We start from the raw sequence: 23,258 nt of genomic DNA, 5'->3' as shown, positions 1-23,258 counted from the left end.
GGTTCGGATTGAACGTAAACATGGAGAAAAAATCATACCAGCTTAATTGATTTGGATTGATTCTTACACCCCCATACAAACACACCAATGATAGTGTATGGGAGTAGAGAGAATACTAATGATATTTAGATTAGATAACCTTAATTTTCATAAACTCGTTCAACACTTCATTTTCTCTTTATCTCTCTCTACTCATCATCAACATATCACATCATACACTATATTCTCTCTCTCTCTCTCTCTCTCTCTCTCTCTCTCTCTCTCTCTCTCTCTCTCTCTCTCTCTCTCTCTCTCTCTCTCTCTCCCTCCTTTATTCAATTCAACAACCATCCGTCTACTTTGCTTCCTTGCACACTTCATAATCTCAAAACAATAATGATATTTGTACAATTATTTTGTATTAAAGAGAAAATGAGGTGTAAAATTGATGTTTGAGAATAATGAGTATACAAATATAAGGGTTGTTTGTTAAATAATTAATTTGATTTTCATGCATTATTTTTACCACGTTAACACATGATCACAACTAATTAGATTTATAATTTTAAATGATTATGACAAAAGTCAAACATTTCTAATGACAATGCAAAAACTCTTTACAAAATATATATATATATATGAAATGAAATCCATATATTATAATTAGTTTCTTAACCTCTTGTCTTTCCTCCCATTGCTACCCTACTATGAAATTTTATGGTGTGATCGCACATTGATATGAAGAAATCTCTCTCTCTCTAGAGCATAGACGCACACTTCTGCAAATAGCTAGCTCAAATATAAGTACAAAATCACCCGTGGGTTATTTATTTACTCTCTTGTTCACGCAATACCCTTTTGCTCAATTAACCAAGTTAAGTAAAAGTGATGCAAGCACAAGCACCGTGTGCTGGTTGCAGATTTCACAATTTCAGAGCCTTAAAAACGTGGGTGGTGGTGGTACTTTGCTGAACAAATATAGCTATCTTTTCCTTACGAAATCAGAAAAAAGAAACCTTTCTAGCTATTTTGTTTTCCTCTTGTCTTTGCTCCCATACCTCTTAAATATTGGTATGTGTAAGCAAAGCAAAATAATTAGTCTCTTAGTCACCACTTGTTTCCCCTAACTCACGTCTTTCCCTTCTCTACTAGAATAGCTCTCATATATGGATTTGGTTAATAGTAGTGAGAATGGGAGTATTCAAGAGTACGATGATTCACTCACTCAATCATCATCAATCTCTCCTAATTTCTTAAACAACCAACAACCACCTTCAACCCATGTCGGTCCTTTTAGTAGCACTATGTTCCACCCTTTATCAAATTACTTTCATCCATCACAAACAACACCACTTCCCAACACAAACCTTGATACTATTTGGTCCAAACCAGTTAGATCCGAACCAAACCAAACCGATCTTAACAACTTGTTAACTATTTCTTCATCATCTTCACTACTACAAAACCAAATCATGAATCAATATAATAATAATGCTTCTTTTCAGCTTGCAACAAATTTTCACACCATGAATGATCAAACACCCAACAACACCGGTAACAACACCAACGTGCAGGTTGAAAATCGAAACCCAAAGAAACGTTCAAGAGCATCTAGGCGTGCACCTACAACTGTTCTAACAACAGACACTACAAATTTCAGAGCCATGGTTCAAGAATTCACTGGTATCCCAGAACCACCACCTTTCATCACATATTCTCATCATTTCCCCAAAGCAAGGTTGGATCTCTTTACTTCTGCTTCAACAATAACATTCCCTCCTTATAATCTTCTTCGTCCCGTTGCACACAAACTTAATCAACTTCACCACCCTTTTCCTCCTTCCTCTACCAATATTCACAACCAACTATCCTCTTCAGTTGATCATTTGAAACAGCCTCTCAACAATGTTAATATGTTTAACATGCAAAACCAAAATCAAATACCACAAAGGCAAAAGTACCCTCTTGGATATTTTTCAGCTCTTGTCTCAAAAACACTAGTACCATCTTTGGAAATTCCGGCAAGTAATGATTCCCATCTCAAAATGGGTAATGTCTTGGAGGAATTAGGAATATTGAGGCATGATGATCGTGTTAACTTGATGAGTAGTAAAAATGGTTCAAAAGAATGGGCCCGAAGAACTCATGACACCATTAACAACAATGATTCATGTGATCATATGGATTAATTAATTGTTTAATTTCATAGTGTAATTTGTAAAGCAAATGATGCTAGTATAATTAAGTTCACTTTTTTTTTTTTTGAAGGACATAATTAAGTTCACTTATTATGTTTTTGTTGATGAAAGATGGTATTGGTAGTATAATTATATTCTAATGTATGAAAGAGTGAATTTTGGTATTTCCTCAACTTAACTATATGACCAACCATCAAATCAATTAAACATTTCTTCTTTGCCTTGTACTTTTGGTCTTGGGTCCCTCAAATTATGTGTGTGTGTATATAAGTATTTTTCCTTCGGATTTTGAATATATTGTACTTTTAATCGTACAGAGGTTAGTTAGTTTCGGTGTTTATTGATTAATTTGTGTTTTTGGTACGTTAATTCGGTTGAGATTATTATATGCGGATCTTGCTTGACTTTAGCTACTTTTTATGTAAGAAGTTTTATACTATGCATAATTGGGTTATAATCTGGGCACCAAATCTCTTTCGAGCCGTGGGTGAATTTAGTTTGTTCCATAAAACTATCTACTTTTATGTTAAGTTTGAAGTTTATTTCATACACACAATCAGTGTAAATTTATTTATACTATTAACAAATTACAATCCAACATATGTATTTTGAAGTTTATTTCATACACACAATCAGTGTAGATTTATTTATACTATTAACAAATTATGATCCATCATATGTATGATTTTAGTGGTACTATAGTGTAAAAAATCTTTACCCTAATTATGTCTTGACAAATGTCTAATCAAGCATATAATATGTTGCGTCCGCCGATTTTTTCTCTTCTTGAAACAAACCAAATGCATATAATATGTTGCGTCGTCCGTTAATGATTCAAACAAACCAAATGCATCCTTCTCTCTTGCTGTTTTCTTTGAGGGAAAAGTAGTAGTTATTAAACTAACATGATGCCCGACATATGATTCAATTTCAGGACCATTCCTAGAGTTTTAGGGACTTAGACATTAGAGTATTATTTTTCTCACCCTATGTCATTCTCGCGCACTCTACGTTTTTGACCAAAATGCCCTTGAAGTTTCCGGATTTCATAATCCAAACTGGTGTTTTCCTTTGTTATAGGGTGAAAAAATGAGTTACGGATTTTTGTAATCCGGAAACTTCAAAAAAAATAGGGCGTCTTACATGATTTTTTCGGATTACATAATCCTAACACCCCCTAAACACCCTTTTTCAAGGGAAAGATAGTTCGGATTATATAATCTGAATTGTATCAGCACAAATTCTAAACATGTTTGTAGCATGGATAATCATTTTAAGGACAATATTAATCTTCCTAACGAGTACTTCTGTTTTGGGTCATTGATACCTGTTCTTAGTCAAAAAATCGGGTTCTCGGTCTACTTGATCGGGTTGCTCCGAAACTTCCCCAGAAAATCAGAAAAAATTCAAGGACCATGACTCCCGTAGAAGCGACTTCTTACGGGACTCCGCCCCTCAAAATCCAAAATTCCATCGTTTAGACCCATTTTTAATTTTTTTTTAATTTTTCATATTCTCAAAAAAATCCGAAAAAATTTGCATTGGTTTTATTTGATTTTTATAATTTTTTGGTGGTATTTTTATATTTCTATGATTTTATTTGACAGGTTTTTAGCATTTTTTTTACTTAGTTTTTTGTTCTTTTTAAAAGCAAAACTCAAAACTGCTGAAATGTAAGAGAGTCTGATGACTGATTATACATAAGAATTGTCGGGATTTTAGAATCCGAATTGTGAAACATGAATTCGGATTATGAAATCCGAACTGCATAAGGGTAATTTTGGAAAATTTACAGGGTGCGGAAGAAGGTCATAAGGTGGGAAAAGTAATACTCAAAATTTTATAGGGAGGGTGTATATAACAATCTTTATGCTATACAAGAGTATATATAACAAATCGTGTCAAAAGTGCCAAAAACATTGACAGACTTCAGCTCAACCCTTCATCATGTCAAAATATTTCTATATACACCTCCTCCATAAAATAAAAAATTGGGCTCCTACTAGCAAGGACTCTAGGCCGTCACACCATCAGCGTATGGCCTAGAGCCATCCCTGTTCCATTTCATTTGATTTTTTTTGAAGAGGATATAATTTCATTTGATATTATGTAAAAATTTCATTAGATATATTTTTCTTCGGTGAAACGGGGATCTGTTGCGCGTAATTACAAACATTAATCTATCGAGTTGAATATGATTATCAAGAATGATAAAAATCCCCCCTCAAAAGATGTAACGCAATTGTATTGTAGTAACAAAACTTAAACGTAGAACTTCTGATTAAGTTAAAGAACATCACTTACTATCTCATTTAAGTGCTCATAAATATTTAAATTGACATATAACGACCTATAAGAAAAAAACTGCTGTTTAATTTAACACCGATTAACATAAAGTTGCTTTGTCATTAAAAAACATAAAGTTGTATGGTAGGTTCTTTGACAATTGAAAGAAGAAAAAAAAGGTTCTTTGACCATTGGTGACGAGATTTAGGGGGTGTTCCTAGCATCCACAAATACTGTTTTGGTGAACACACTTTTTTTCCTAAGAGAAATGATATTTTGACAACCATTTTTTGACAACTTTTGGACAACTTTCTCTCTCATACTCACATGATATTGTTATTCTCTCTCTTCCTTTTTCTCTCTCCATTGTTTTTGACCAATAAAAAGTGAGAAAAACAAGGTTGTCAACAAAGTTGTCATCAAATGGATGTCAAAATATCATTACTCTTTTCGTAATATTTTGGTGAACATTCTATATCTTATAATTTGTTGGGTATTTATGTTATAGTAAAATAAACTCTCTCAAAACATAGTAAAATACACTCTCTCAATTCTCGTGAGTTTAACTCAACTGGTTAGGACAATGCATAAAATATGCAAGGTTTGGGGTTTAAACCCCGCCCACTACCAAAAAAAATACACTCTCTCAAAACATTCTAGAAGAGTTTGTCTCTTGTGTCCCACAAAATTTGATGGGTTACTCTCGCAACGTATGCGGATGATATTCGATTTACACAAAAAAAAATACACTTTCTTTTTTTTTTGAGATAAAAAAAATAAAATAAAAAAAATACACTTTTTTAAAGATGTTTAAATTACACAAATTTCCTCTCTTAAATTAAAATATACAATTCATTCTTCTTTTATGCAAAATTTATATATTGAAAAATTTATACTTTTCTTCCTTAAAACCGATTGAAGTGGAATGACATCACTCTCTAGTCTCTCAGCTTATGTTAAAAATTACACTTTGATCTCTGGTCAAACATTTTAGTTCATTTTAATATATTGAAATTTCTAATAAATATTTTTCCTCTGTTATAAATTATGAACAATACAAGGTAAAATTAAAATATTTGAAAACCTTATTGAAATTGACAAAGAAAAAGTAGCTAATTATGAATAAATTTAACATTGTAAAATCATAAAATTAACAATAACATATTCAAAGTTTATTTTTCAATAAAAAAAATCTTAAAAACATGTGGAGCCAAGGGATAGGAATAGACCAGGTCGGTCTACAGGGGCCTACGGCCTAGTCTACGACAGGCCAGACCAGACCAGACTTTTTTCTTAAATTGAGAAGGCCTAGGCTTTTTTTTAAACCTATTTAGCTTAAAGGGCTAGGCCACAAACCTTTCAAAAAGCCTCTTAAGCGTATTAGGCTGACCTATTTAAGTAATATGAATAATATTAATTATTATATTATATTTTGTACTTTGAATTAAAATATAAATTTGTAAACTTTTTCAATAATTTAAGCTTTATTAATATACATTAATTTTTTGCATATATAAATGTATTATTATAAACTAGAATAGAAATATGATACAAAATATAGTCGAATTCCCTAAAATCTCATGTTGATTATCAAAAGAGAGTTTAAGCTAATTGAACTATTAGTTCGCTAGTCCATTTATATTTATATCACATTGCTTATTTAAAGATTTTCATAAGATATAGACTTTTAAACAAGCTAGCAGGTCGTATCAGACCTTCAGAAGACCAGACTCAGACCTAAAAAATAGGCCTATGACAGGCCGCAGGCCAGACTTACACTTTAAAAAAATATGATAGGTCACGCTTACGCCTTGCAAAACCTAGCTCTGCCTAGCCTATTCTAATCCCTAGTGGAGCCTAACTCCTTTAATTTATTCAATAAAAAAATATCTTCGCCACAAAAAGATAAAAACAATCAAATATCTTGAAACATCCTTGTCGTAAAAATTTGTTTGTACTATCAAAAGTTTCTTTTTCGGGTATTGAGTTATTTTTAGAAATGAGCAGATTTGTTGTCGTAAAAAGCGCGGTTTGTGTCTAAGTCAAGCACACAAGCCGCAATCCAATGATCCCAGTCAACCCCTTCTTCTACGTTATTTGATCGAAAACACAAAACAGAGAGAGCTGAGTTGTTCCTCATTCTTAGAAAACAAAACAAAGATGAAACCAGAGACAGTAACATTGGTGCTGGTGAATCTAGCAGGTATTATGGAAAGAGCCGACGAGTCCTTGCTACCAGGAGTATACAAAGAAGTCGGTGCTGCTCTCAACGCTGACCCCACCGCCTTAGGTTCTCTCACTCTTTTCCGATCACTTGTTCAAGCATTCTGTTACCCTCTTGCTACTTACCTCGCCACCCGTTACAATCGTGCACATGTTATTGCTCTTGGTGCTTTTCTTTGGGCTGCTGCCACTTTCCTTGTTGCCATTTCATCTACCTTCTTACAGGTCTTCATTTCTATTTCTGTTTTACCTGTTTTTTTTTTTTTTTAATTAGTTTCTGAACAACTATTTCGGTCCCTGAGCGGACGATGCCCTTTGATTATTCCGGTACTCTAGGCAGATTGCAAGGCTTTTAACAAATGCCTCTTTGACCATATTATGACTGTTTTATGCGGTGCCAGAAATATAATGTTAGTTGCTTGATTATTGATGTTAGTTACAACTCTCTTAGGAGTTAGTTAGTGTTGTTAGTAGGTAGTTAATCATTTTTAATCAATTTAATATTTTTCTTAATATGAAGCATCGTGGGTATCCATATGCTTTCTACCTTTTGTATGCCTGTGATCTTCGTCCCTTTGATCCATGGATTTGTATTTGTAATTGTACCACCATTCGTTATTTAAAAAAATGATAAATCAATAACTCTGAATGTCAACAAAAATGTTTGTAACAATGCATACAAAAGTTATTAACTTAAGTTTTGTAAATGAAAATGCAAAAGTTACACACATTGCACATAAATTTTGAAGGCATTTTTCACAAAATATTCAAAAATTTAAGTTGTTTGGCGAATGTGGTATATCCTTTATTAGTACATCATACAATGACTCGCCCATGTTTTCTAATTCCCACGTTTTCTCTTTATTCGGATTCTTAGGTGGCAATTTCAAGAGGTTTAAATGGGATTGGACTTGCCATTGTTGCTCCAGCAATTCTGTCCCTGGTTGCTGACTCCACTGTTGATAGCAATCGTGGCATGGCTTTTGGGTGGCTGCAACTTACAGGAAACCTTGGAAGCATCATTGGTAATCTCTTTGCTGTACTGCTAGCCTCAACATCAATCTTTGGCATACCTGGTTGGAGAATAGCTTTTCACATTGTTGCATTGGTGAGTGTCATAGTTGGTATATTAGTATGCATCTTTGCTCATGATCCACAGTTTTCAAAGAACGCAGGAAAAGCTACATATCAAGCTCCTAACAAGCCCTTTTATTCTGAAATGAAAGATCTACTGAAAGTAGCAAAGTCAGTTATAAGAATTCCAACATTTCAAATACTTGTGGCTCAGGGAGTCTCCGGATCATTTCCCTGGTCTGCGTTGTCATTTGCCACTCTTTGGCTAGAATTAATAGGCTTCTCCCACATGACAACAGCATTGCTTTGGTCCCTGTTTATAGTTGCTGTTTCATTTGGGGGTCTGTTTGGAGGATGGATGGGGGATATGTTATCCCAAAGGTTACCAAATTCCGGAAGAATAATGTTGTCACAAATAAGCTCAGGTTCAGCCGTTCCTCTAGCCGCAATTTTGTTGTTGGGATTACCTGATGATCCATCCACAGCCTTCATGCACGGTCTGGTTCTATTCATCATGGGATTGTGCATATCCTGGAATGGCGCAGCAACTAACAAGTACGTATTAATGAATGTTCTTGTTCATTTTCTTTTGTTTTAGAATTCACAGGATTTATTGAGATTTAGCAAAAAAACGTAGACTCATTGCATTTGCTTTAAATAGCCACTAATTTTTTAATGAAATAAATAATAATCATTAAGAGCAACTACGACGGTGTTTGGAAGAATATTGAACTGCTGAAGTTAAAGTATTATGTAGGATCAAGTGATTACCTTATATCAGTAGCTATAGCTTATTGGAAAAGGTGCAATTTCTTTGCAATATGTTACTTAGAACCACATCCAACAAATTGATTATAGATTAGACTTCTGTTAAAGTAAGCTTTGTCGGTATTGTGTTTTTGCCTACCCATTTGCATACTGTTGTGTTAAGTAGGTTAGTTATAGATGTGAGAATTATGGCATCTTCAAATCTTAACTTTGTCAAGTCTCCCCATTTACCGATAAATATCAGTATAGGTTTTTTCAAGTACCTACCTAGATCCAACATAAACGCAAAATCAGAAAACGTATCCAACCGTCATTCTTCGGAATAATTTTTCATGGCTTTCCATTTCTTCAGAAGTAGAAATGCATCAAACACAATTTGAACATTTCAGCTCTTAATTTTGTCCAGAGGGTTGGTGTTACATGACATTATGGTTTAGTTATGCTATTTCTATGAGTAACAGCAATTACAGGAATAGTGTAATACTATTTAACAATAATTAAGTAATTATTAATCTGTAATTGCTCAGACAATACAAAATTTTGTTTTTCGACTTTGACTAGGTATAGTCAAAGTCCTCCTAAAGTTATGATACTATTTTTTGAGTTAGGGAGTGGTATCAGGTAAAGTCCTCCTAAAGTAAGGACATCAATATTCACACCCTTCATATTGTTCACATGTGTCATAGTCTCCTTCTACTTCCATCAATCAAAGCTACGTATAGAATTAAACAAAAACAAAGGTAGATTTTTTTCACAGTAACCAATCAAGGGGCCAAAATCGCCTTTTCTTTATTGCATAAAGTTGCTCTGAATTGGGTGGGATTGGATCTGCTTCATTCTTGTTCTAGGTTTTTCTCATAGAAAATACACCAATGGTTTCTCTCATTGTAGAGCTTTTCTGCTGCTAGCTTTCTGTTAATCTATGCGCTTGGGGCTTCTATAAGTGATGAAAATTATGTAACACAATAAAATTATTTAAGTGTAGCTAACAACTATTGGTCATATGCATTTCGTTCAGTTTTCTTTGAAATTTAACTGTGTAGACAGTCCAATATTTGCAGAAATAGTCCCTGAGAAGTCCCGGACGGCGATATATGCTTTGGATCGATCTTTTGAGTCTATATTGGCATCGTTTGCTCCACCTGTCGTTGGAGTTTTGGCGCAACATGTTTATGGTTATAAACCAATTCCAAAAGGATCCTCGGGCTCTGTTCAGATTGAAACAGATAGAGAAAATGCTGCATCACTTTCCAAGGCACTTTATACTGCAATTGGTATTCCTATTGCGATTTGCTGCTTCATCTATTCATTCCTTTATTGCACCTACCCGAGGGACAGAGAGCGAGCACGAATGGCTGCATTAGAAGAAACTGAAATGCACCAGTTAGAGGATGAAGACTACACGAACGAAGAATATTGTGAAATTCATGTTTTAGAATCAAATAAGCTGAATGGTAAAGAAAGTAGCAAGATTGATCGAATAAATTATCTAAGGCAAGAGAGCATTGACTTGGATGACAATGATGAGAAAGTTTTGCTGTCCCGGTAGTTAACCTTACGGTTGTAGGGCTCATTTGAAAAATCAAGTTATTTGATGAATTCTATGCATGGGAAAACTTACATAGCTTTTTTTGTTAATGATCCTTATTGAGTTTTTTTTTTTTATTTTGGCGCTAACAAAATCCTTATTGAGTTATTGTACATAAAAAAAGAAGTTTGTTACTTGAAGTGTAGAGAAAAGCATGTTCTCCTACAAATTCTGAGACAAATATGCTGTAATTTCAAAAAAAAAAAAAAAATCTCCTTAAGGTATATATCCCGAAAAGAAAAAGTCAGATAAAAGTGATGTATCATCTTTTGTTTGCGTACAAGATATAATAATGATGCAGCTTTGATCTCACTTGGTTCCTCAACGCTATTATTTAAGAATCTCATACCATTATCATCATTTTATTTGGCATACAGAGGACATATTCCACACTCTTTCACCACCGTTGATTGAAAACATGAGAGATAATGATTTTGGACACCTGAGCGACGACGATAGTCTTGTTGGATCTCAAAAATGAAGTGTTGGGCATGAAATAGCTTGCTGCCAATTCTTTCAAAGTCCAATTGATATTTCCAAAGAAATGTGTGATCTTCTTGGACAGAAAACCTATCTCGACCCTTCCAGTGGAAATAGTTTTTTAGCTCATGTTTGGGAAGAAAGTGTCTTTGGCCGTTGAGATTCAAATGATAGTCTGAAGGTAAATTTACCACCTCTTGTTCTTTTGTAATCCATACCTTCAAGTCCCTCAGATTCAAATGCTAGTCTGTATGTAAAGTCACTATCTCTTGTTCTTGTGTAATCCACATATTCAGAGCATTTGTAACAACCAGAGATTTTAAACTGAAAGTTTCCAATAAAAAGTCTTTCACAACAGACATAAATTGAAATACAAAGTTTGAGAACTAAACTAGAACTTTAAATACAATCAGCCACATTTTTACAAAAAGGGAAAAGTTTAAACTATAACTCAGAAATTTAGACTCCAGACACTTGTGATCCGATATCCAATTGACTCCAAGATAGCTTATAAATTATACCTGAAAAAGATTCAACAGAGTGGGATGAGATACTACGATCTCAGTGAGTTCCCAAACTCGGGATAAAACATAGTATGCCAATCTGGAAAATAACTACTAATTATATCTCTGGAAGATTATGATCTTAAGACATAATAATATATACTTCTAGCATTAAATTCCTTTCTTTACCAAGTATTCAGGATTTGCCTTTCTACTGGACATCTTGATTCATCCAGGTTTGCCCTGCAGTTCTAAACTGTTAATAACTAAGCATTCAGGATTCGCCTTTCTACTGGATATCTTAATTTATCCAGGTTTGCCCTGCAATGCCTCATAATAACTTAGCACAATATATATTATATTGTCAAACTTTACTTCGGATTCCCTTGAGTGTGAGTATTCTCAAGAGTCACCGCCCATCAGGAGGAATCAAACCCCTATCCAATGTAAACCCACCGGGTGGAATCAAACCCTTTCCGGTGTAACCCTCACAAATTATTATTATGCTTTACTTTTTAATACTCGAGTACATAAAGTATGAGTATCAACTCTAATCACATCAGTGATTCTTTTCTAGATCAAGATTCATAAACAAGATCTACTTTCAAGATTATATATAAATCTTGTAATCTTGTAACTTCTTTAACAATTAATAACAAAGTATACTAACTGATTACTCATTTCTTTTTATCTTTACTTACACATATGACTAACAATCACCAGTGTCAAGTTATATTATTTAATATTAAAAGAACAAGTAAAATAGTATAACTTTATATATTCTTTACATAACATTTACCTTAGTATGTTATCAATCGAACTCTACCAATGCTAATACTTCATCTTAATGCTTAGTCATCTCAGAATTATAGAACATACATATGCAAGGTGTACTTTAAATCATAAGTCTCATATTAACAATTATTTCATCTAACATCATACGTGCATACAATTCTACAAAAACAGTCCCAAAACTCAGTTTTGTTAGTAAATCAGACTTCAACTTCGTCTATTTAATTAAAATATCAAACGATGTCCAAATTGAGTAAACGAGTATTCCATGGAAAGCTTAGAATGTCAAGTTTATAAATATATCATTTCTTTTGGAATGTAAATATCCATTTAAATCAGTTTGGATAAAGAATACATACAGGTCCAGAAGCTGAACATAAACTTCTATCTAACTTGCATCTAGGATTTCTCCCACTCTACTCGATAGAATTCAACATTTCTTGTGTCTATCTTGTAGGTAATTTTGTCTACTTTCTAATGGTCCAAGTTTCACTCACAAATGATCTCTATAGCAGAAGATATTCGTATTTTACTAATAGGGTATATCAGTTACGGGTTGCAGAATTTTACACTATTGTTCTCACTAATTCCTACATGAATATTCAATATCTTGGGGTCTTTTATGACCCCTAAATCTGTCCCAACAACCAGCAAACATATGAAACAATTCTAAAACATATCATACATTTTTAATCAAGGAAGTATCATATAATTTAACATGCATAACATCAATAACTTAGAACTACATGCATGGTTCATGATTATCTTCATCCATATACTAACACATCCTAATTATCATAATATGATGCATGAGGAATGAGGGAGGGGAACCCACCTCTAATTCTAGGCTGAAACTGACGATTAAAGCTTCAATCATTCTTTCCTTGCTCCTAATTTCTTCAATTTCTACTTTGATTCCCAATTCTCCATCTTCAATCCATGAACCCTAATCTTCAATATTCTTATTCTTTTCACTTCTGTAAATTCACCCTCTCTTTCTATGGTTTACATACTAAATTGATATATGTAAAATGATTGATATTTTAATTTGAGGTTGCATGTAGTATTGGTTAAGGAAGAAAGAACATGTGTCTCTTGTCTTGTGGTTGCTGAATCGTACAGGAGGAAGAAGGAAGAAGAAAATTAATCATTTTGACTAAAATGTTGGACTTTCTCATTTACATAGGGAAGGGAGGTTTCATGTGGAAATTACTAAAATGCCCTTAAGTTACAATGTTAATCACTAAAAACCCAAAGTCTAATTTTATTCCTTAAACCACTAATAACCCTTAATACACTCAGAGACACTAAAAATTAAGTGCTAATTGGTATTCTTGATTTGGGGTATTACATTCTTCCCCCCTTAAAATGAATTTCGTCCCCGAAATTCTGTGGCCTAACTAAAATCTCCGAGTTCCTGCTGCACTATTCTAATGAAAATATAATTCTAACTAGGAAGAAATGCTACTCTTGAGCTACTATCTAGGAAGCTACAAGAATGATATGCATGGATGTTAAATACTATTTCATTTCAGAATGCATTATGATTTACTAGCTAATCTACCAAAACATACTCTAATTTACAAAACATATAAGGAAATATTGCAAGGAAAGAAAAACTTTTTTTTTCTCTTCTTAAAGATTTGCAATGTAAATAATATTTTGAAACCTTATAGCATAGACGGTTTTTACCACGCCTATACAAAGAATCTTTATTCATGATTACTGAATGTCCTTGGCAACGATAAGGGAACCAACCAGGAACTGCACTCCCTGAAAAACAGAAGAACACTGACTTATATTCATTGATCCTGATCCATGCTTCGTCTCCAATACCACCCCAAAAGTATGCATCGTGCTGTTGACTATTGGTGAAATAAAATTTGAAGGTACATTCTTTGGAATCAGACAGGAGTTTCAACCTTGAATTTGGCACCACTCTCTTAAATGGATGAGCAATCAAATGCCGAAACCTGGTTTATATTTTGTGGAAGCTTTGGAATACATTCAAGCCTTTTGCAGTCACTTAAATCAAGTGATTTCAAACTTGAGAGATGAGCCATACTCTCAGGAAGGTTCACAATGCTGATTTCTTGTAGTGAAAGTTCTGTCAACGATGACAAGTATTGTTGTGAATTCGGACTCAAAATCACACCAATGCAAACTATGATGTGTGGAGCAAAGGAAAGTAGCAACCAATATCAAAGTAAACACAAGCAATAACAACAATAACAGCACCTAGATCTAATCTAGGAATCAAAGTGAAAAGCACAAAACCACAAGCAAAAGATAAAGGGAGAAGAGAAACAAAACACACCAAGAAATGTTCACCCAGTTCGGTCCAACTTGACCTACTCTGGGGGAGAGATTGATCTCTCCAATCCACTATCAATGAGTTCTTACAAAAGGATACAAATGGGTTACAAGAAATTAGCTTAAACAAGCTCACAAAGAACAACCCTAATTTCTACCCATTTTTCCCAATCTCACAAATGAACAAGACACTCAATGATTTTCACTCACTCAAGGTGTTTACAATGTTTTCCCAACCCAAGAGAACTCTAATCAAAGACCCCCAACCCTAAAGTTACCTCCTTTGATTTCCCAAGTTTTCTTCTCTTGAAGTTCTCTCTCTTCCTCTTTTCAAAAATGAGCTGAAACACTTAAATAGTACACAGTGACAGACAAAAATCGCACCGCGCCTGTGAAAATCGCGCCACGGTTGAAGCGTACGACCCAAGGTACGACATCCTTATCCACAAATCGCGTCACGCCTGCACAAATCGCGCCACGATTTGCCTTCAGCAGAAACCACCCATTCTGCCAAGAAAAAATCGCGCCACGCCTCCCAAAATCGCGGCACGATTTTGGGTTTCACAGCATCACAATTTGAAGTCAAATTCAACATTTCTCCACCTTGACTTTAAATTGATGATGATGTCACTTTAACCATCAACCACCAATCCCCTTGTTCTTTTCCTTGCATCCAACTACACCAAGTAGCTCCACAAGTATACACCAAACCCTCTTCAACCACGGAACATCTCCCGCTTCCGTGAAGATCACCTTGCATCCAATCACCCTTGGTATTTCAGGTAATCACACAAGCCTCGCCATACATTCTTCAAATTCCGGAATGCCTTCCGTCTTCATGAAGAGTTCGCATGCTCACAACTAGAGCATAACACCCAAGGCCTCCATAGTCGTACCATTCCCGGTGTCATCAACTCCACCTGAAGTTGAGCTTTCTTTACCTCAACTTCCAAATGCATACACACATTATGCTTTCGCCTTGCAACTCCACCTCAAAGGTTGATCACGAGTATTCTTCCCACCGCCTCTCCAAGCTGATGTTGAGTGTTTAACGTCTCTCCAGACGATCACCACTCTACAAGGCATCAATACTAAGGTGAGAAACCTTACCTTCATCCTCCTCCCAACAACTCACCACCAAAGCACCCGCATCCTCATACTCCTCGGACACAACTTGCGCGGAGTTCTCATTGTCCTCCGGACAATCCTTCTTGAAGTGACCAACCTTGTGACATTTAAAGCACTTATACTTATCCTTGTTACCGCTCTTTGAGCTTCCCCGGTTACCTCTACCTCCACCTTTTCCTCTTGAAACACTAAGGCCTTCACTATTTTCATCCGCTCTCAAGTCCTTGGACTTGGTCAACTCTTTGGTTCTCAAAGCCGCTTGAACTTCTTCCAAGGTGATAGTGCCTTCTTTGCCATAGAGCATTGTATCCTTGAGGATTCAAAAGATCTCGGTAGAGCACACAATGATAGAGCCAAACCGCAAGCGCACGGCCTATCGAAGTAATAGTAGTAAGTAGAGTATCGTTCCGCTAGGGAGTTGTGAATTCAATTAACCTTTAGAGAATGATTAGAAGAGAAGAAAGATTATAAAATAGGGGTTGATTGCTGAAGGTAAAAACAATAATAATAAAAGGGGCCTTAGGATCATTGGTTTATCTTAATAACTAATCCTTCACTAGACAAAACCTAAACTTCTAATTTCATGGTTTACACACTAATTTCTAAAGACCGGTTTCCCTTAGCCCCTCACCTTTCCGATGAAAGTCCGGTGAGAGTTTACTTCTAGCAACCAAGCCTATTTCACTGACATGATTACTAGAAGATGCATAGAGGATTGAAACTACTCTTTGTCTCAATAGTTGCAAAGACTATTTCACTGTTTTGCAAGTATTGTCTAGATTCACTTGTTCCAACATCAAGACTCCGCTCTCGCTTTATGAATTGATGTTTGGGATGATGGATTAACGATTATCAAACCCTCCGCTTTCGCTTCCACAGTTTGATAATTGTTAATCCACGTTAAGACGGTGAATTTAGATTAGAAATTAGGGTTACATAGAAATTAGGGTTTAGGCTTGTTTTGTTTAGGATTGAGTCATTAGACTCCCCAATAATCCTAAGACGAAGAAGTCTACTCACTAACGTTCATCGTAGACATGGGGGAAGAAGAGAGAAAACAGTAATATAAAAGAGCAATAATATAAAAGTGAACTTTTATTCAAAGAACAAAAGATGAATGTTTATGATGGAGTGCTACTCTATTTATAGCTTTACAATTGACTTAGAAACTAAGCTACTATAAGGGCAAAATAGTAAAGCTGCAACGGAGTAACTTGGGCTTGAAGAAAAGCAGCAAAAGTGGTCCTGGAGGGTGGCACGGCCGTGCCACATGTTGGCACGGGCCGTGCCAAGCTTCTGACTTGGTAGAGACATATTTTTGTCTCGTATCTTCGTATTCTTGTACTGTATTTGCTCCAGTCCTCTTTCTTTTGCTCCAAGACACCTTCCACCATATATTCGTTCCTAAAATATAATAAAAGACAATTTAAAGTAAAATATTCTAAAAGGAAATAAAATGCAATAAAATAAAATCAAATCTTAAATAAAACTAAACTAAATAAAGCAATAAAATAGACTATCTATGACTCATCAAACTCCCCCACACTTGAATCTTTGCTTGTCCTCAAGCAAAAGGCAGCAAACATAGTAGCAACAAAAGATTTGATTATGGCAATATTAAGAACAAATGTCTCTAGAGAAGGGCCTTGCCTCAAGTACACTAATTACAATTTCAAATACTTCTCATGAACCTATTCTACCCAACATCAAGTCTCAAGTGAGTGTGTGTGTGCAGTCCAACCCTTTTCTTGCTCCTGTATAAGACAGATATTATGAGGAATAGGTTCTATCCTTAGTGCTAAAGTAACCGAGAAAAGTCATTTCTTCATTTCATATAAGAGTGATGGGAATTAAAGTTAAGATTGAATTAATTTAACAATTAAGCACAAGGGGCTGCAGATGCTTAGGGGCTATCTATCCTCATAGGAAGTCTTCTCGGATGTAATTGTCCTTTCCTCCTAGATTCAAAATCACCCTAAACAGTGCTGCAAAATTATTGTTTGTTTCATCTCCGCGTAGGAAGTCTTTTTGGATGTAATTGTCCTTTCCCCCTAGTATTGATGAATTTGTTTCACTTTAGGTTCAAATTAAGGAGTCACCACCACAATTAGGAAGTTAGGATGTAATTGTCCTTTCCCCCACATGTTGGTGCCATTCTCCCGCCCCATTTAACATTAACAAATTAAGAAGAATATAACGATTAAGAACAATTTGATTAATTTTCCCACACAAACTTATACTACTTTTACTCTGAAGACTTTAAGGGGTCTAAGTTAACACTAAAGATAGAACATGCTCCTTAAAATACCTATTCATACACTTGCTCAAAGATTGCAACTGGGTGCTTTTCTCATTGGAGATTTTCACAATAAAACAAGATGTGGGTATAGCAAGAACATAAGAAACACAAGAAACTACTTTCATGTACAAGAAACAACCTTTAAAGAAGAGACAAAACAAAAAATTTTATGCCATATTTTACATTAAAAACAAGCTACTAGTCATGCCTCTTGCTATAAAAACAAAACAAAAGAATAAAGTTCAAGGGAGTTTGGGAACACTACGACTCTAGACACTTTATTAGGCCCCCCCCCCCACACTTAGGGGAAGCATTGTCCTCAATGATTCAAAAGGAAAAAATAAAAGAAGAAGAAGAAGAAGAGGAAGGAGAAGAAGAAGAAGAAGAAGAAGGAGTAGAAGTAGAAGAAGAGGAGGAAGAAGAAAGAGTAAAGGAAGAGGAAAGCTCACAATTTTATTGAAGTTCATAAAGTAGACCTTTGGAGGTGAAGGTGTTGTATCATGTTTCAGAGCATTTGATTGTTTTCTTCATTTATTCGATTGCTCCTTTGGACATTGGTTCTTTCAACACCTTGTCTTTGTTGCTCGGTGCTTTATTCTTTGAACTTTGGTTTGCATCCATGCCCGCCGTTCATCATTATAGCTTCCACCGGCTTCTTGTTCATGGTGCAAGTTAGCACCTACCTCTTCTTCATTACCATCATCATCACGATCATTATGTACCTGTGGGTTAGTACCAACATAAAGCAAATTTTCCTCCACCTCCGGATTAGTTATGTCCGGATTAGGTAGAATAATCAAACAATAAGCTCTAATAATTCTCCATTCATATTGGTAATTGTGAGTAGGTTCATGAGTTCTAAGAACAAAGTAGTGATAGTATGTAAGTCTAGACAAAAGTTTCCCTCTATCCTCTTGATCCCTTGATTCACACTCACCCCAAACTTCCTAGCAATAAAAGTGATGATTCCACCTACCATTATATCACTCTAATCATCCTGTTTCTTTTTAACAATTGAAACAAGATAATCATGCAAATAATAGCAAATGTTAATAGAATGGTTATAAAGCATAGCCCACAACAACAGCTCATCAATCCTCTTCATTCCTACCTCTTTCCTACTTTATATGGTGTCATGGTGCTCTTCCTCTTGGTGCAAGTTAGCACCTTCTCCTACATCATGGTGCAAGTTAGCATCGTCTCCCTCATCATCATCTTGCTCACTAAGAACCTGCACATCATCAACATACAACAAATTTGCTTCCACCTCGGTGGTAGTCCGAGATGGGTTAGGAAGTAAAAACATGATAGGCACATTAAACTTGAGTTGGTGATGGAGTGGTGGATGAGGTTTGATGAAATTTATAGCAATGAGGGTGTCCATGTGAAGTCTATTGTTTCCCTCAATTTGTTTTGATCCCCTCATCCTCACCAATGCAAAAATGCCTAGCTATGTATGTAATGATGCCACCCACTACTATATCTCCTTTACCGGCCGGTCTAGTACCGACAAAGTCTAGGTAATTAATCAGATAAAAGCAAGTGTTGACCGGGTGGTTGTAGAGCATTGCCCATAACATGAACTGCTCATCGGTTCTAGTGTTCCCAAAAGGCAGCTGGTTGGTAGTTATCCGGTTTTAGGCTAGGGTCCCAAGAATCATGAATATACCCCTCGTTTGCAAAACCTAAGGTATCACAAAAGTGTTGTAGAGACATATCATAATTAACATTCATTAACCAGAAAGAAACTCTATGCTTAGGGTTATCAAAATCCAACTTATTTTTAGTAAAAATAATTGAGTTGAGAAATTCATAAGTGAAATTTTCATAAACCCGCATAGGTTTCAACAAATCAGTCCAACCTAGCTTTCCTAAGCCTATAAACATCAGCACTAAGCTCTAGCATATTCAAAGTATGAGAATCGGGATATCGAGAAGGATGCAAGGGTTTAGAGATTAGAATTTGATACCTGTCCCGTTGCTTGTTGTCTCGAAATTGGATTTCATGAGTCTTTGCTTGTACTTGCTTCGTTGAGGGAGGACCTCCGAAAGAGCTTGCTGGTTTCTTACCACTTCTTCTGGAAGCCATATGACCTTTGGTGTGGATTGGTTTTGAAGGTTTAGGGTTTGGGAAGATATTTGGTGGAAAGGATTGGTTTAGGGTTGGAGTTTATGTTTTAGTAAGGTTGATGGGTTTGGTTATGGAAATTAGGTTTAATGGAGAATAAGGTTTTGGTGAATTATAGGTTTGGGTGGATGAAAGTTGTTCTTGATGAGAGGGTTTGGTTTAGGATGAAGTTTAGAATTGTTTGGTGAAATAATTGAGTGGATTGGTGAAGATTTGATGGAGGTATGAAGGTTTGAGGTTTGAAGGTTATGGAGGTTTAGAGAGAGATTTAGGAGATGAAAGAGGTTTGTGTTAGAGGATGAATGGAGAAGAAGAGAAAAATTGGGTTTATAGGAGGCTAGAGGTCGGGCACGGCCGTGCCACCCTTGGCACGGGCCGTGCCAACTTTCTGTGGGTTTTGGCCAATTTTGCTTCAAAAACACTGGCACGGCCGTGCCAACCTTAGCACGGGCCGTGCCAACCTTCTGGTCAGGGGGCTTCAAAATTTTAAGTTTTTCTTGAATCATACTTGGACAATTACCTACAAAGCAACTTAAAACAAAGAAAAACAAACAAAACAAAAGCAATTAAATGCGTGGGTTGCCTCCCACGAAGCGCTCGTTTAATGTCATTAGCTTGACGATCAAAAGGTTTCTCTATCCGATACCTAATCTCTCACTAAGGGACAATGGCATCAAACTAATATTCTCCCCCAAATCACATGTTGTTCTTTCTATAGTCTTGGATCCTATGTCACATGGTATGGAAAAACTCTCGGGATCCTTAAGTTTAGATGACAATTTGCTTTGAATGATTGCAATAGATTTCCTAAACTGCTCATCTAACTTGGACTCATCAAACCCTTGTGGGAAATGAATTTTTGGCTCATATGGTGGTGATATGTGAGGCTTTCCACTTTCTACTACAACTTTCTCACTTTGTGGCTTTTCACTCTCTACCTCAACCTCAATTTTCTTGGTTTCCACAACGGGGTCTTCTAATTGCTTACCATCCCTAGGTGTAATAGCATTTATTGGGCTTTTGGGGTTGGTTTCAGTTTGACTCGGGAAGACTTCGGAGGGTTGTGGGTAAGAGGTTACTTGTTGAGCTACTTGAGGGATTTGAGTCTCAAGCATTTTGTTGTGAGTAGAAAGAGAATCCACATTTGCGGAAAGCCTATTGAGAGAGTCATTCAAAATTCCGGCTTTGACTTTAAACTCTTGGTTATGCCTAATGTTATCTAATTCAAAATTTTCTATCAAAAGTTCCAAGTCGGATTTTTGAGAGACTCTTTGGTTGTTTGCAAAACCGGGTGGTGATATTTGTTGTCCAAAAAGATTTTGAGGGGTTTGAGAAAAAATTTGATCATTCCTAAACCCATAGTTTACCTGCTCGGGACTTCTAACAACACTACCTAGTTGACATTCAACACCAGTGTGACCAAAAACTTCATAAGCTTTACAAGGTGGTGAAAGGGGAGAAAAGGTCCATTGATAAAGGTTTTGAGCCATGCCTGAAATCAAAACAGTTAGAGATAGAATAGAAAAAGAGAAAGAGAGAGAGACAGAGAGAGAGAGAGAGAAAGATATTTTTATTTTTTATAAATATATATATATATATATATATATTTGAAACAAATATAAAACGAAAATAAAATAAAATAGAATAAAGTAAAGATTTTTTTTTTTTTGAAAGAAATATAAAAACAATAAAATAAAATAAAATAAAACAACGAAAAAGATTTTTTTTTTTTTTTTTAGTCTAATCACTATTAAAAAGTTAATCAAATTACAACAACTCCCCGGCAACGGCGCCAAAAACTTGATAGAGCCAAACCGCAAGCGCACGGCCTATCGAAGTAATAGTAGTAAGTAGAGTATCGTTCCGCTAGGGAGTTGTGAATTCAATTAACCTTTAGAGAATGATTAGAAGAGAAGAAAGATTATAAAATAGGGGTTGATTGCTGAAGGTAAAAACAATAATAATAAAAGGGGCCTTAGGATCATTGGTTTATCTTAATAACTAATCCTTCACTAGACAAAACCTAAACTTCTAATTTCATGGTTTACACACTAATTTCTAAAGACCGGTTTCCCTTAGCCCCTCACCTTTCCGATGAAAGTCCGGTGAGAGTTTACTTCTAGCAACCAAGCCTATTTCACTGACATGATTACTAGAAGATGCATAGAGGATTGAAACTACTCTTTGTCTCAATAGTTGCAAAGACTATTTCACTGTTTTGCAAGTATTGTCTAGATTCACTTGTTCCAACATCAAGACTCCGCTCTCGCTTTATGAATTGATGTTTGGGATGATGGATTAACGATTATCAAACCCTCCGCTTTCGCTTCCACAGTTTGATAATTGTTAATCCACGTTAAGACGGTGAATTTAGATTAGAAATTAGGGTTACATAGAAATTAGGGTTTAGGCTTGTTTTGTTTAGGATTGAGTCATTAGACTCCCCAATAATCCTAAGACGAAGAAGTCTACTCACTAACGTTCATCGTAGACATGGGGGAAGAAGAGAGAAAACAGTAATATAAAAGAGCAATAATATAAAAGTGAACTTTTATTCAAAGAACAAAAGATGAATGTTTATGATGGAGTGCTACTCTATTTATAGCTTTACAATTGACTTAGAAACTAAGCTACTATAAGGGCAAAATAGTAAAGCTGCAACGGAGTAACTTGGGCTTGAAGAAAAGCAGCAAAAGTGGTCCTGGAGGGTGGCACGGCCGTGCCACATGTTGGCACGGGCCGTGCCAAGCTTCTGACTTGGTAGAGACATATTTTTGTCTCGTATCTTCGTATTCTTGTACTGTATTTGCTCCAGTCCTCTTTCTTTTGCTCCAAGACACCTTCCACCATATATTCGTTCCTAAAATATAATAAAAGACAATTTAAAGTAAAATATTCTAAAAGGAAATAAAATGCAATAAAATAAAATCAAATCTTAAATAAAACTAAACTAAATAAAGCAATAAAATAGACTATCTATGACTCATCACACAACAAGAGTATAACTTTGTCTTCATCCTCAAGTTGCACCTCAATGTTCTCCAAATCATCAAGGATTTTGTTGAACTACGTTAATTGCTCCGTCACGGTCTTTAACTCCACCATCTTGAATGAGTAGAGTTGTTGCTTAAGGAATTGCATATGAGCCAATGATTTGGTCATATACAATGACTTCAACTTTGACCACATCGACGCCGCGGTTGGTTCCTTCGCGACATCCCTCAAAACTTTGTCACCGAGGCACAAGACAATGGCACTCCTAGCCTCGTCCACCATCTCGGTCTTCTCCGCTTGTGTCATGGTGACCGGCAACGCACCTTCACCCTTCAAAGCTTTCTCACACTTTTGTTGTATCAACACCGCTTGCATCTTCACCTTCCATAACCCAAAATCATTACTTCCGGTGAACTTTTCAATATCCCACTTTGAACCCATGGTACTCACTAAACCAATTTACTCCTATGCCCCACGGTGGGCGCCAATTGTTGTGAATTCGGAC

At 35.7% G+C, this 23,258-nt stretch overlaps 2 protein-coding genes and 2 pseudogenes across 2 annotated transcripts; 2 read left to right on the top strand and 2 right to left on the bottom strand.

Moving 5' to 3' along the window:
- The first annotated feature begins 663 nt into the window (after window positions 1–663).
- On the top strand, window positions 664–2,404 carry LOC146933685 (uncharacterized). Its single transcript, XM_085708405.1, has one exon. It carries the CDS (start codon window positions 1,146–1,148, stop codon window positions 2,166–2,168), a length of 1,023 nt encoding a protein of 340 aa, XP_085564531.1. The 5' UTR covers window positions 664–1,145; the 3' UTR covers window positions 2,169–2,404.
- A 3,996-nt stretch (window positions 2,405–6,400) lies between these two features.
- LOC146933684 (uncharacterized) lies at window positions 6,401–10,825 on the top strand. Its single transcript, XM_085705472.1, has 3 exons — window positions 6,401–6,911; window positions 7,564–8,315; window positions 9,576–10,825. The coding sequence occupies exons 1-3, from the start codon at window positions 6,624–6,626 to the stop codon at window positions 10,075–10,077; spliced, it is 1,542 nt and encodes a 513-aa protein (XP_085561598.1). The 5' UTR covers window positions 6,401–6,623; the 3' UTR covers window positions 10,078–10,825.
- On the bottom strand, window positions 10,343–14,053 carry LOC146933683 (uncharacterized; annotated as a pseudogene).
- On the bottom strand, window positions 14,026–22,864 carry LOC146933682 (uncharacterized; annotated as a pseudogene).
- Window positions 22,865–23,258: the final 394 nt, after the last annotated feature.

Source organism: Medicago sativa, chromosome 4 (genome assembly GCF_051527215.1).
Source record: "Medicago sativa cultivar Bolivia chromosome 4, Bolivia_mono, whole genome shotgun sequence".
Lineage (NCBI taxonomy): Eukaryota > Viridiplantae > Streptophyta > Magnoliopsida > Fabales > Fabaceae > Medicago > Medicago sativa.
This window is presented reverse-complemented; position numbering and strand designations above follow the sequence as displayed.